General features: G+C 40.4%; 1 protein-coding gene across 1 annotated transcript in view; it reads left to right on the top strand.

Annotated features, from left to right (window-relative positions):
- LRBA (LPS responsive beige-like anchor protein) overlaps positions 1-15,690 on the top strand; it is a 620,537-nt gene that overhangs the window by 565,375 nt on the left and 39,472 nt on the right. Inside the window, 3 exon segments of the mRNA XM_032464781.1 lie at positions 6,694-6,783; positions 11,021-11,213; positions 15,364-15,426. Coding sequence (XP_032320672.1) covers positions 6,694-6,783; positions 11,021-11,213; positions 15,364-15,426 — 346 coding nt within the window.

Below are 15,690 nucleotides of genomic sequence, written 5' to 3'. Positions count from 1 at the left end.
ACAACCCAATAAATACTTACTGTTATTATCACCATTTTTAGATGTGAACCTAAGGCATAGAAGGTTGAGTGACTTGCCAGAGTCACTCAGCTAATGTATGATAAAGCTAATCTTTGAACTGAGGCAGTCTGATCCCAGTGTCTGCATACGTAACCCCACTCTCCGGGGCCACTCCATGGTAAGGAATTTGATTGGAAGGAATTTAACTGGAGAAGTTACCTAATCAAATTAGCAACTGTAGGTTTAAACATCTCCTTACAGGTTCAGGTACGTTTAATCCTTCTGAACAAAATGAAGGCTGCTGGCTAATGTTTATAATTTCGGGTCATTTTTGATATTTTTGTTCTCAGTGTGGTTTTGCAGTAGACCTGAAAAAAATAAACTGCTTAAAGGCAGGCACACTCTTCTGTTTTCCAATAAATCTTTCTAGCACATTGCCTGAGTGTGCTGAGCCCCCCTTAAGATAACCTGAGGCCAAATGTGTTAATAATTATTGAAATTGACTAATGGGTACATGGGGATTCATTATGCTATTCCATAATAAAAACTTACCATAATAAATAAATTCTAAGAATATATCACCTGGGACCAAAACTCTCTAGGTGAAGGAGAGTTCATTAAACAGTTTAGGCATTTGGTAGAATTGATTAAGCTACTCTGTTACCAATGCACCTTCCTGAATGTTATACCTGTGTGTTTCCTGTGATTTCAGACCTCAGTTATGGCCTAAAAATTTTCTATTGTTGTGTACAGAGGGCTGAGGGGAGGAGTGAAGAGAGAGTGATAAAATGACCTGAGGGGCTTTTTCAAATCACGTGGCCCCCAGGATTTCTCACTTGGTCCTTAAGAATCATGGCTGTAGGGAGAACCTGGATGTGTTGCCATGCCCTCAGGTATGCTGGGGGCTGAAATCTGAGAATGCCTGCCTTTAGCGACATCTTTTAGGACTTTTCTGAAAGACTCTCCTGATGTCTTTGCAGGAGCAGATATCAGCCCTCCCTGATCACTCCCGAGCCACCCCTTCGTTCCCATTTTGCCTTGTTTAGAACTGAGCTCATCTCCTGAGTTTGTTTTTGTCCCAGGACACCCCGAGATGAGGCGCAGGGGTCCAGGCGGGCTTGCTGTATCAGAGGTGCTCGGTAACCTTCGTTGCTGTGTGAATACTATGTGCAAGGTACTGTTCTCCCTGCTGCACAGCACTGAGCGATGCGATACTCTGACCGTATAGGGAATAGTTGCTGAGACAGACCAGGAATCTGCTAAAAGTTAAATAACATTGTAAGGAAGCCTGAATCAAGAGTGTCATTGGCAACATGAGTCGGCTATAAGATTTGGGAAGTATTACTCCCACAGGGTGGCACTCCAGCAGAGCCTTCTAGAAAGGGGTAGGACTAGAAAACTGAAGCTGAGGGTGACTAATCGAGGGGAGGCAGTGGCATGAGAGGAAATGTAAGGCAGAAGTGGCTGGTTATGTTTGTGGAAGAAAATCAGAAACACTGTACAGGGAAATGGATGAGGGAATAAAAGTTAGAGAGGTAGGAAGGCTTTCAGTGCCTAGCATTAGGCTTTTAGTCTTTTAAGTACTGGCGAGTGATTGAAGACATTTGATCATGGGAAGAGTATACAAAGGAGAGTTTGGGAAAACTCAATTCCACAGGATACACTGAAGGAAGAAACTCAATTGCAAACAACAGTAAAGAGACTCTTCCAGTACTCAATACCTGGAATTATAAGGGACTTGGACTCAAAAAGAAGTGATGAATGTGAAAAACTTCATAAAAGAAGTGATTGGGTCTAGTGATTGATTACTTATGAAGGAAAGAGGTAAATTTTTTAAATGTTAGTAAGTTTCTGAGCATTCAAAAATAAAAGAGGAGTCTCACCCTTGACTGAGGAATGCTAGAATAAAATTAATTTTTCCAGATTTTAGAGTTGTTAATTTTAGGTGTGCTGAGACATAACACAGTGTCTATGGAAAGCCACCAGGCAAGCGTGTAAATGGATACTTCGTAGAAGTCGACAACCCTCTAGTTTTAGATTTGGAATCCTTCAAAGAGAGGCAAGATTTGAAATCATAACAGTAAAAAAAAATAATTTATAGGACAGAACGTTTATATTGAGAAAATTGGAGTGTGAAAAGAGAACTTGCAGTGATGAGTTCATTTATGGATGAGAAATAAGAATAGAAGTTAGCAAAAGACAGAATAAAGGAGTAGGTTGGAGAACCCAGCTAGCATAAAGGCATGGAAGCCAGAGAGAATGTGAAGAAACCAGGGTGTGATCACCAGTGTAAATGGCTTTAGAGATTAAGATGAATGAAAATGGCAGGATGAGTTTAAGAAACAACGAGGAGAGTCTGGAATTATCAGTTGACGTTATAAAGTGTGACTATAAAGATTTGAGATTATAGTCATTACTTTACAATCTTGTTCCATAATTTTCACCCTTGAAAAAGCCCTTCCTATTGTATTTTTATCACCATCCACTCACCACCACTCAGAGGTTAGTCAAGAAATAAAGCATTTGTGTCTAAGAGTTCTATAATATTTTTAGATGTCTTGAGGACTTGGAAAGAAAATTATTTAACCTATGTGGGATAATACAGCTTTTATTAACTGTCTTTGAGACAGAATAATCAGACCACTGTGTCCCGTGACTTGAAAAAGAAAGGGTCGGTAATGTGGAAATTCTGTTAAAATTTTAAGCCTTTTTTTAAGTGTTAAAAAGAGGAGATTGGTGTTTTTGAAAGTTGTCTCATCACCCATGTCATTTTCACTTCAGAACAATGTAAACTGCAAAGCAGGATATGTAGTATTAAGGCCAGGTACATTACATTTTTATCTGTCATAAAGGCAATGAAAGTCTTCGTACTTCTCTTTTATTCCCTCATCCAATTCCCTGTACGGTGTTTCCGATTTTCTTCTACAAACATAACCAGCCATTTCTGCCTCACATTTCCTCTCACACCACTGCCTCCCCTAGATTAGTCGCCCTCAGCTTCAGTCTTCTAGTCCTGTCCCTCTCTAGAAGGCTCTGCCTGAGTCCCACCTTGTGGGATAATGGCATTATTCTTAGTTTCTCTATGGTGGTTGGTGTTACTGACCATTGTGTCTTGGGAACTCTCATCTGTGGCTTCCACATCACCCTATACCCTTTTCACCCCCCACACCCCCTCCTCTGTCTTTTTATTACTGTTTTTTGTATTGGGGTTTCACGTAAAATTTCATTTGAAAAAGGAAGTCATTTCTGCTGCTTAAAAATACACACATATGCACAATGAGAGGGAAAGATCAAAAACCATTGACTTCAGTTTCTCTTGTATGAGTGACACCCAAGTCAGCACCTCTGATGTTTCATCTCAGAGCCAGACTGGGGCTTTCTTCTGCACATGGGACGTCTTGGCCTGGATAGATGGCTCTCAGTATCACTTCAGACTCTACATCTGACATAAAATGTACTGTCTTTCTCCTGCCAAGCCAGTTCTCCCTCGTGGAGACCTGTTTGTCCAGTCATTGCTTTTCTGCTCTCTAAACAAATGCAAGTTCAAAAGAAAAGAATTAGTGTTGTGTTTTCTCTTTTCTTCATTGTTAAAGTCATTGGTCTCTAAGACCTGTTGATTTTTCCTTAGATGATCATTCATATTTTTATCCCTTTCTTTCAAGTAACACAGCTTCCAGAAGGGCTGAGGTGTACAGTTCCTTACGCTTTGGACTGCTCTCTGAATCTCCAACCTCTCTGTCTCCAGGCACTTAGCCCTCCCTGTAGTATACTTTGAAATCCTGAGCCCGATTTCAGTTTTTAAAAATCATATATTTTTTTATCATTATCATCAACTCCTGAAGCGTTTCTTCCTTCCCAAGTTTAGCTGTGTTAAATGGGGATCACGCTGAACCCCAAACCTAACAATATGATTTTATTTAATGTCTTGTATGTGCTCGGGACTGTGCTAAGCACTTTATATGTATTATTGAATTTCCCAAACAATGCTATAAGCTAAGCATTACTATTATCTCTGTCTCATCACTGGGGAAACAGATTAAGCTGCGTGTTCAAAGTCACATAGCAAATAAATGGCAAAGTCAGGATTAGCATCCTGAATCATATGACTCAACAGGCCAAGTGCGGAAGCTGTCCGTTCCCCCCTCCCCTCTTTTTAATGGGGGAAAATGCACGTGAGCTATTGGGTAGGGACTACCCAAGGCAGCAGTCAAAGGAAGGGCACTGGCTTTGTTAACTTTTTAAAAGAGACTTAAGGTTCACATTCATAAAGCCAGTTATAAATCCATATATCATAACAGAATAGCCCTCTCACCTTCTTCTTTGCGTCTACCTCTAGGCTTCAAGCTGCCACTTTGTGATATATTTTCTTCCTCAAGATTGTCCCAGAGGTTGATCATAAACTGATTTCACCCCATCCAAAAATGTTTTAGATGCTGTTCTAAAATGATCCTAGTCTCTCTTCCTCACTTCCTATTGGCTCCTTCCCTTGCTTCTGAAGTCTAGGGCCAGCCTTCTCATCTACTGTATAAAACCAACTCTTGCCTAGCCGTGCTGCTCCAGCTGTGTCTGAACATGCTTTACTTTGTTCACGGCAGTGATGCTGACAATGATGTTGGTAATAGAGGTAACTTATTAATTCGTTCACCAGATTGTAAGCTGATGTTTTTCTGTGTGCTCAGTCTTATCCCTGGGCTGTGGCATCTCCCTGACAGATAAGGAGGAAGAGTACTTGATGGTTGAGAGTCTGAGCTATAGAATCAAGCTGCTTGGATGCAGATTTTGAGTTTAATTTAATTACTCCATTTAATTACTCCATGGGCTTGGACAAGACATTAAAGTTCTCTGTGCATTATTTTCCTTATTTATAAAATGCATATAGTAAACAAAAATGCATGTAGTTAAGTACTCACATCATACAATTTAAAGATTAAATGATACAAGATAGTAAAATCACTTAGAAAAGTTCCTGGCAAATAGTAAGTACTAAATAGAGTGTTGTTGTTGTTAGCAGCCCTCCGTGAATATTTGCTGACGGCATATTGAGGGATCAGTCTGTATTAATATGCACTTTGCTGTGATTTTTACATATATATCGTTTACTCCTTAATATAACTCTGTGAGGTGGGCGCTATTATGACCCACATTTTGCAGGAAGAAAATTGAAACGTAGGTTGAGTGACTTACCTGCGGTCACATGGCTTAGAGGTGGTGTGCAGTCAGGATGTGAACGTGGTCTGTGTGACTTCAGAACCCAAGCTCCCTCCGCCTACCACTCTCAGAGGTGCTTTCCAGGCTTTCCTGCATAAGCAAGTCATAGCACATTCCTTGACCTTATTGTACTGATTGCATCGAACTATTATTCAAACCATCCAAGTACCTGTGCCCTGCTTTCCATATTAAGAATACTTTCTTCAAGGGCAGAAACACTGACACCAAATTCTGCTGTGTACAGAGTTGTTGATCATTGAAATGACTGAATTGCTATCACTGTGTCTTGCAAGGTCATTGTAAAGGACTACTAATGATATCCTCATCAAATAAAACAAGGAAATTAATACTGGATAATGATGGTATTTCCCTGTTTATGATTTATTAATTGCCTAAAGTTCTACAGAGCGTATAAAAATTGATCACTCGTTTTCTCAGGGATTAAAAAAATAGCACGATGAACCTATATTTCCTTACACATATAAGGTTTTCTTCATCCTTTTGGGCCAGAAGTTATGAATATTGACTCTGTGGGGTATTGAAGTTGTCTTCGTGTATCTTTGCTTCCTTCTCCCACCTCATACATACTGTAGCATTTATTCATTCACCCAAATTTGGGCTCTAAGAGTAAAGAAGATAGATAAGGTCCTTGCTGTCATGGATCCTGTATTTTGGTGGGAAAAGACAGCCAAAAACAAGGAAACACAGAAAATCATTACAGATAGTATTCACCTCTGGCCTCTAACAGTCTCCATGACGAGAGGGTTCCTGGTGATCAGGGAGGGGAGCATCTTTGCTGGGTGGGCAGGCAGAGCCGTGGTCAGGAGTGTGCTACAAAGGGCCCAGGCACACGTCTTTGGAAAAGGGCGCACACACGTTTCTTATGTTCATTTAGTCCCTGGGTTAACCGGCTCATGCTTGGAGCAACATATGGCTTTGACTTTGTTGTTTAGCCACCTAGGTTCAAAGAGACTGTCAACAATAATGCTCTTCCTTTGGCAAAAGTAATAGCATCAAGCCATTTTCACAGGTGCTGTGGTTCTTCCTTCCTCTTTTTCTGCTTCCCAAGATGCAATGGGGCCTAGAATCAAAACAGCAGTAGGTTTTCTGTATACCTGTAAAAGATTAGCTTAAGTCATCAGGGATGATGCAAGCCGGGAAAAATAAAGGCTTGGGGGGGGGGGGCAAGAAAACAGAGATGAAGCCAAAAAGGACAATTTCTGATTGTAATAGCTGGTTTCTGTTTCCTATCACCAAGCAAGAGAAGGTCTTGCAGGGTTTTAAAGGAGCAGCATCCACGGGACTGAAGAATGACCTCACCCTCGGTGCCCCTGCCAGGTGCCTTACCCCACTGTGAAAACAGGGAGTTGATTTCCAGCATGAAACAAGCCAGAAGTATGGAATGACATTTTCAGGTGACAGCTGTGGTTCTATTGCCTGTAATTAGTACCTCTTAACCCGCAAACCTGCCTGTGCCTTTTGCAGGCTGTCGAAGCTCAAATCCGAAGTTTTGGGCAGACACCTTCTCAACTCCTGATAGAGCCACATCCTCCCCGAGGGTCAGCCATGCAAGCGGTAAGTGCCACCTTCACTCCCCTCATCCCCTACTGCACTCTGAAACTATGCTTGACATTCGTAAGTCTTCCGTTGTGCTTGAGATTCTCCACCACACCTGCGCCTGTTCCTCGTATGCACTGTTTGTGAGCCTGCTAACAGCCAGCAGACAGCACATGCTGGCCTGGAACCTTCAGGAAGGCAGCCGCTGCTCCGGGGCTCTAGCATGTCATCGGGTCATGCTCTGTGCTGCAGAAATAAAAGGTCCATAATGGTCACATATCCTCACTGGAGGATAAAGACTCCGCACGTGAGATTGATAAGTTTTCTGGTTTGCTCCTATGAGTGTCTAGCTGCTGCTGCTTCTTTTTTTTTTTTTTTAATTGTTTTTATTCTTGACATCCTAATGTTTTTCAGTTTGGGAGTTTTGAAAGTCAGCCTAATACATAGGCTATTGTTACTGAGACTCAGGGACCTTGGAGGAAAAACTGATGGTGTGATAGCCCGAATACCCAAAGCCTGCCTCTCCTTCCATGTGGTCTTCCATCATCAAGGAAGTTAGCCAAGGCCGCTCCCACAGTAAGAGCAGTGTCCCAAGAGAACATTTCCACAAGACGTCTCAAAGCTTGCTTTTGAACTCGCACGACGTCATTTATGCCACATTCTACTGGTCAAGGCAAGTCAGAGGCCAGAATCAGGACAAGGGAAATAGGCACCAGCTGTAATGTGCTGTTCTTCTGTGGTTCTTGAAATTTCAGCAGAGATATTCTTTAATGATCAAAAAAAAAAAAAAAAATTCAGCATAGTAACAAATACTGAATTGCATGATAAAAATAATTTTTTTAAGGTACAGGCTATAGGTAAACCTCAATAAAACAGGCTGCTTGTTACTGTTTTAAATTAAGAATAGGGAATTTGAAATTGGTTTCCATAAATATAATGAATAATTTAAAATAGATTCCGGTTCCCTGTTGTGGCTTAACATGGTGCAGTTTTGAGAGATGCTGGGAAGGAAGGAGTAGCAGGGAGGAGGGCCAGGGGTGCAGACATGGTCCTTCCTGCCGTGGCTTGCTTTCTTCCTGTCTCTTCTCATTTTTCCTTCTTCTTGGTGTCTTTTCCTCTTTAGCCCTTTGTCATCTATTCTTCCAAGTCGTTCCCCTCTTTTTTCTCTAATTATATGAATTGGCCATTATTGTAAACTACAAGTGTTTAAAAAATTATTTGCATTGCCTTTCCCCCTGAATGTTTTTTTAAGCGGGTGAAGTCAGATTTAGCAAGAACAATGGAAGATAATGCCATAAAAATAGTAAGAATGATTTATGTTTGGGGTTTGGAATTAGTTTTAGTAATAGCCTGTCGATGAGACGCAGGCTGGCTAATGGAAGCACCTCCACTGCTCCATTGACTTTCTACCTGGGTCACTGCACAGCCTTGGTCACTGGGGCCAAGAGGGAGTTCCTACCGCCAAGCCTCTGTCCTCGGCGGAAGGATTATCGGTTCACGGAGCCAGATCAGCTCCGCTGTCCCTGGGCTGGGAGCGCAGGGAAGGCACACGCTCCCTGGAGGATGGGAGGCCGTCTTCCCCATTGTCTTTATCCTCTGAATCAAATACCTGAACTCCTTTTCAGACTCGTACAAATGGTGTTTTTACTCTTACATGTACGTGGGTGGGAAAGAAAGGTGTGTTAGAAAGAAACCAGAGTTGTCAACGAGTGCGCGCTTAATCTGGGAAAACCGAATGAAATCTGGCTGGCTGCTTCCTACTTCTACGCCAGGCGGGGCTCGCAGAGGCACAAGACCGAAGAGGGTGTTTTACTTCTCCCCCCCATACTTGACCAGTTGTCCTGCTCGTCCATCACCCTAGCCTAGCCCAGTGTGCTGGGCCGTGCTTTTTCCTGTTTCCAGTGCTCCTTATTCCACACCCCTTAGCCAGGGGGATGATGGAGCTCCCCAGGGAGTGCCCTGCTGCTTGCCTGCACTGGGAGCTTAGGAGGAAGCACGGGAGGAGCCTGGAGAGAAGGCGCCCTGGAAGGATGCGGTGGACCATTCTGGACGTGGTGTTTGCGGCTCTCTCTGCAAAAAGGGCTTGTCCTTGCCATGTGGCCAAGAGTTGGCCCACTAGAGTCACTGTGTAAACAAAACATTCTTCCTATACGTTAGAGATTTTTCTGTGTTTTTTTAAGGGCATAAACATTGGAATTATTGAATTTGAGCCTGATTGTATTTACAGTATGAGCTGTTAAGCTCAGAAATATGTATCAACTTCCTTTCAGTGAGACTGCATGATGTATGTTGTACTCTGACTTTCTCCGAGTTTATAAATTGACTTTAGTAAATATTATTTAAAGAACCTACGCCATTGAAAAATAAGGTTTGATGCTCCAGGATGACGTTCCTTTCCTTTTCCCAGGACGTCTTCACAGCTAACTTATGGGATATTTTGTTGATTGTTGCTCATTGTTTCTCATTTTCACCCAATTTTTACATAATTCCTTAAAACTGTATAAAAGGTTCTTTGTTTGACAAAGATTACTTATTGATGTCAGAGATTTTAAAAATCAAAGGCTCCAAATGTTTATTAATTGTGTTTAACTACCATTCAGATGAGTGCCCCCATCAACTGTCACTGCACCCCAACATACACACACACGCACACACACACACGGCAGAAATTAAAGCCACCTCGTGCTGCGTTAAGTGCATGAGCCATAATATACACCAGGTGTAGTAATTAGCAGGCACATGAAGGCTGCCTATTTGTCTGGTTTTGCTGCTGTTGCTGTATCCCCCTGTGTTTTCACACCATCAGATAGTTGGATTTAATTGAGGCCACATCAGATGAGGCATTACTGACACCTTTAATTGAATGAGCATCCAGGGAGGATTAACTCATAATATTGATTGGCTTTTAGCCACTTGCTCAGAAGGGTGTCTGGGTAGCTTATTAGTTGCCTTTATTTACACCTTTATGCAAAGAGTGCAAATAGGAATTCTTAGTGCAATATGTTTTTCTAAGTACTCTTAATAACTTTTTTAAAAGGACTGATAATAAAAATGCAAATGTATTTAATTTTTTATTAGCAGTTCGGAATAAATATGTGTTAAATATATGTGGCTGCCCATTTCCATATACCTGGTGTTTTGAAATATGGCAGTAGGAAAGCCACCAGAAGTCCTTCATCAAAGTGTTTCAATTCTGAATGATACTAATCAGCTATTAGAAAATAGACATGGTAGAAGGGAACTGCCGAAAATGGACTGTAATTACTGCAGGATAGCAGAAACACTGCTGCAAAGTATAAATAAAGCCGATAAATCAGAGTGGTGTTATATATGTCTTAGGTTATGACATATGGTTTGTAGGAATGTTCTAAATCCTTAGTCGTCTTCTAGATTTATTTTGTTGCTAGTGATTAGAACAGACAGTATTTTGTTTAACATTTTCAATTACTTTCTGCTTTTCAAAGGAGAAATCAAAAGTCTTGAGCTTTAGTTTCTTTAGTGAGAGGGAGGAGGGGCCTCTAGCTAGGGATTTCTCTTTATCCTTAGCTAGAGCAGAAAGCAGTGGCATTTGCATTATAATAGGGCAGTGTTTATGACTTGGTACACTATATAAATATATTGTTTTTACAAGTACATTTAATTATATATTACTTTGAAACACTTTTATAATTAAGTTGGTGTATTGCGTTCATAAATTATTTCTCTACTGTAATAATACATGCATGCTGTACAACTGTTGTTTATAAATATATTTTTAAATTAATTACCTCTTTATTTAGTTGTCAAAATCTTCATGCTAACGCAACCCAACTTTTGACGTTCTTTGGAAGTTACCTCTGCTTGCTTTGTACCTACTGCCTCCTCTCATTCCTTTTTTAACTTGTGTGCTTAACACACAGTAGCAATTGGAATGGCTTGACACTATCCCAAATATTTCGCCTATTTAAATCTAAATTGGATCATTCTTTTAGTTCTTCATGGGAATGGGGTAGGTAAGGGAGTTCATAAAATTTATGGATTCTTAAAGTGTTTTCGTTGATGTATTTTACTTCAGTCACTGAAAAATTCAAAACGACCTGCATGAAAAATAAACACATTCTAAATGCTGTTTCTATAAGCCTTTATGCTCACTGGGTAGCTCTTGCAACCTGTGTTAACGTGGTCTTCCTCTTCTTTTCCTGCACCCTCTTTCTTCCTTGTCTTTCCTTGTCTTTTCCTTCTTGTATATTTGGGTCTTGTCTTGCCCACTCAACAGTATCTCCTCCTGCAGAGTCCGTTGATGTTCACAGACCAAGCTCAGCAGGATGTTATCATGGTCCTAAAGTTCCCCTCCAACTCCCCTGTCACTCATGTGGCGGCCAACACCCAGCCTGGGTTGGCAACTCCTGCCGTGATCACCGTCACTGCTAACAGGCTGTTTGCCGTCAACAAGTGGCACAACCTTCCCGGTAAGTAAAGAAATATCATTACAAGGCACAGTCAGGGCAGCATGCCATACAAAGCTGTTATAATACCTGCCTGATAAATATATTATATCTCAGTCAAAACGTTTACTACTTTGAAAGGCTTAAAGAAGTCCCCTCTCAGGCATATAATACAAATGTTAAAAACATAAACTATTCTTGGCATCTGGTGATTTGTCTTTATTACTTGGAGATAAATGTTATTTCTCATATAATGATATTCTATACTGTGTCCATAAGTAGTATGTATTTATTTATCAATCTGTTGTGGATGATAGAAGAAATGAACACACACAGTACACAGCCAAAATATGGCAAGCCCATAAGCACATTCTGTTCTTTCACTTAGTGCCGAATAGTTAGGGTAGCTAATGGCAGGATACTGAAATATCCATGAAAATCATAAACTGTCAAAATTTAAAGAGACATGAGGGTTCATATAGTCCAGGCCTACATTTTCCCAATGAAGACACTGAGCCCCAGGGAGCTTGCCTTGTTCAGTATCACATATGGCCAGTCAGTGGCAGAGCCAGGTTTGAACCCAAGTTTTCTAACTCAAATTTTATGATCACCCTGCTGTGATTTATTGCCTCTCATTAGAACAGGAATGTTGGGATCTGGATTTAGCACTGTTCTTTTTGGCCACTAGTTAGAGATTCTTTTTTTAACGAAGGAAAATCTTTTAAAGTCCTGGAGATTATAGGCTTTTTGCCCCCAAGTCATTGTTTTAGGTAGGAAGTTAAAAAGATAGATTTTAATAGTCTGTTAACTTGCTATTAAATCTGTAAAGTGTGCATAAAGCATTCCCCATTATAATACCTGAAATGGTTGCAAAAATATAAATTCTTGAACATTTAATTGCCAAGTTAATATGCAAGAGCTTTTAGAATGAGACAGAATTGAATTGACATTCAAACAAAAACTTGGTGCACTGACCAAGCTCAATGAGGTATCATATTTATCATGAAGAATCTGTGGCTGGTATCAGAATTTATTACATATAGCTATTTTCCTGGCCATTCACAACAAAATGAATGCCAATGTTATATTAGAGGATAGATTTTATAAATAGTGGGAAGGTGAAGATCAAGGCAGATATAATGTCTCTATTATTAGATCCTTTTATTCCTTTTTCTTTAAGTGAACTTATCTTTACAGAAGTAAATGTGTATGCAAATGACATAGTTTGGGACTAAAGATTATAATTTGATTAACAAATGTGATTTTTTTGTTTCTTTGTTTCTGTAAATACCACTTATTAGAAGAAAAACGTGTTGCTGGTGTGTTATGTCACATATACCAGAGGAGCTACCTGCACTGTGTGCAGTTACCCTTGGGGCTTGCCACAAGTACCAGTGTGACTTCAGGGCTCCACAAATGATGCTTACCTGGGTGGCTGTGGCAGCTCTGACAGCCTCTTCAGTTTAAACAGAGTGACAGTATATGTGAGGGGTGACAGACCTTTTCAAGCGCTTACAAGCCCTGGGCACTCTGGGCCTCCTACCTGTAGTCCAGCCCAGCAGGAGCTGGCTCAGCAGGAGCTGAGCGCAAGCAAAGGGCTGCCAGGTCTCCAGCTGATGCTCAGTTGTCAGACTCCCCTGCTCAGCACTGATGGCTGCGCTGCTGACACTCCCCTTTGGAGCAAACCCATTTCCCTGCCTAGAAGGCTGGCTTCCCTTAGCACTTGAGTGTCAGCTGTTGTTTTCCCTACTTCAGTTTTTCTAAAGCTCTGCAAAGTGCTTTAGGGGTGGCATCCTTCTGCTGGAGTTCCACAGATAGTATATCCACCTGCTCTGAGCCCAAGCTCACTTTCCTGTAAGATAAGAGCTTGGGAGACTGAATGTGTTTTGCCAGTTCTTTACCTAGAATTCTCCCCAGTGAGCCTTCTTTGGGTCTATACCTTGGGTCACTAGTGGTTCTGTCCCCAGCCTCTGGCTTTACAGTACAGCACAGCAACTCTTCACCAGATAAATACAGAGAATGATAACATGTGGTAATACACAGGTGATTATCTTCCTACAATGCGACCTTGAATTCTCAGCTACACCTCCACCTAGATGTATTAAGCTTCCATTTTATTAAATCTATGCCTTGTTTCAGGTATGTTATGTTTACTTAAATCTGATCTTTCATCCTATCTTGTACTGCCTTTACCTGTCAGTATGCCTTGATTTAAAACAAATGTCAAAACTCCCTAAGTTTTTCTTCAATGACTATCAAATTCATGTTACACTTTTTTTTTTTTTTAAGTTTAGAGTCTGGTTCTTTTCTGAGATTTTGTGATTTCCAGAGCTTGTTCCTTAGACAGCTAGCTCCTGTCACTGTAGTGTCTGAGTCCTGATTTAGGGGGGGAAAAATCTTTATCCTTCCTGTCTCATTCAAAGGACCTATAGAATCTCCGAAAAAATTAAATAATGGCAGCTCATGTTATAGAGAGTCTTCTAGGTTCTAACTACTGTTTTAATCACTTCACATGTACTGACTCACTGAACCCCTCGACAACCTTAGGATGTAGGTTCTGTATTTAGGTTGAACCATATGAAATTGCCATTTTTATAGGTTAAAATGTCAGGTATGGTGGGTTCATGTGGTTTAACTTAACCCATTTTATAGATAAGGAAACTGAAACACCAAGACGACATAACTTGCCCAAGGTCACACCGGCAGTTAGTGGCAGAACTGGGATTTGAGGAGTGACCAAAGACGGTTAGTTTCCTAAATCTCTTTCACTGACAGCTTGGTTTTAATGTTTCTATGATCCCAGATTCTCAGAGACATAGAGATGGTAATCGGCAAAGACAATTCAGTAAAAGAGTGAGTTATATGGCTTCCGCTCTTTAGCTACATTAATTTCTTGTACATACTCAATTATAATTTTTAGTGCTGGTATTGTACTTAGATATTTTATCAGAATTAATGATCTTCCAAACATCCTTGAAAAGTTGGTATTTACTAACAGGGGAAATGCTGACATTATAAATTTAAAACTGTTCTAATGAAATCACTGGAATGGATCCCATTTTTATTTTCAGCCCCTCAAGGACAGTGAGAAAGAGTTCTTAAAATCGCATGCTGTTAAGCAGAGCTCTGATGCCAACCAAGCAGTAGTTTAAATGCTTATGAGTCTATAAACGGCAGATACTGACCAGGGTGAATGGCTGAGTCATTTGAGGAAAATAATTTGGAGAAGGGCCCAGAATTTAACTATGAGAATTACAAAGCTGAAAAGATCATTTATTCCACACCCTTCATTTTGGGGTTTATGATTTCCCTAAAGTTTCACAGCTGGCCAGTGGCAGCTCCTGGTTCCTAATACCCTTCCTTCCTCTCTACCTAAAGCCCTTCTACCTTTCACAGGGAAACAGCCTACAGAATCTCTTTTCAGTTACAAAATAAGTATGCCTGATTCTTAGAACCATTTTGAGAATTAAACTATTCTTAGTATGGATTGATTTTTGTTACTGATTTGCTTCTCAGAGTTTTTTTTAAGTGGAAACCATGGAGATATTAAATATTAATAAAACTTTCAAAAAAAACCTCAGTCAGACCTTTAAGAAAACATTTCAGCCAAATGCATTTAACTAAAACATTTATCTGCAGATAGCTTTCTTTATTTTTATTCAAACTTTCAATTGATTGATTTGAAGTGATGGATGAAACATTAAATGTTCCTTGACTTAGAGCTTTCCCTTTCTCCATCATAAATTGGCGTTTTTGTGGCTCCTTTGTGCTGCAGCATTCAAAACTGCCTTTTTAAGAAGTAACAAAAAAATAGTATTTGCTACAGTCAGCAGATGGTTGTCACATTTTGTTTTCAGCGCGCTTTACCACTTAATTTTGTTTTGTTGCGGCATCAGAGGTTGCCAGTCAAGCATCTGCTATAGCTTATGGCCCAGGACTGCAACCACTGCTGATGGCACATGTTCAGAACAGCACTAATCTAAAATAAATGTTTAATAAGCTAGCCACAAAAGCTGGATTTTTTTTTTCTTTCAATTTCACAAAACCATACAAGACAGAGTTTGGAGGTTGGAAACAATTCTATATGAGATTTGACTTAGGCATTTTAATGTAGCTTAGTATATGAGGAATAATGCTTGCTTTTTTTTTTCTTTTTATCTTTTGTGAATTCCAGCTCATCAAGGTGCTGTACCAGACCAGCCATACCAGCTGCCAGTGGAAATCGATCCTCTCATAGGTCTGTCACTTCCTTCTCTCTTTGCGATTCATTAAGCTCTGTATGGTGGCCCTGAAGTGTAGATTACAGTTGTTTTTCACTTGCTGGTTGCTGGGAATGGAATTTTCCTGATAAACCATTTGCATGCAAATTGGAATGCAATGAGCTGTGGCTATGCTGGTATTTCATCAACTCCCCCTCGTTGGTTTGCCTAATTTGAACAGGCCTAGGACGCGTGTCACTGAAAATTAATATGGATGCTGTAATAATGTGTGATTGAGAATG

Source organism: Camelus ferus, chromosome 2 (assembly GCF_009834535.1).
Source record: "Camelus ferus isolate YT-003-E chromosome 2, BCGSAC_Cfer_1.0, whole genome shotgun sequence".
Lineage (NCBI taxonomy): Eukaryota > Metazoa > Chordata > Mammalia > Artiodactyla > Camelidae > Camelus > Camelus ferus.
This window is presented reverse-complemented; position numbering and strand designations above follow the sequence as displayed.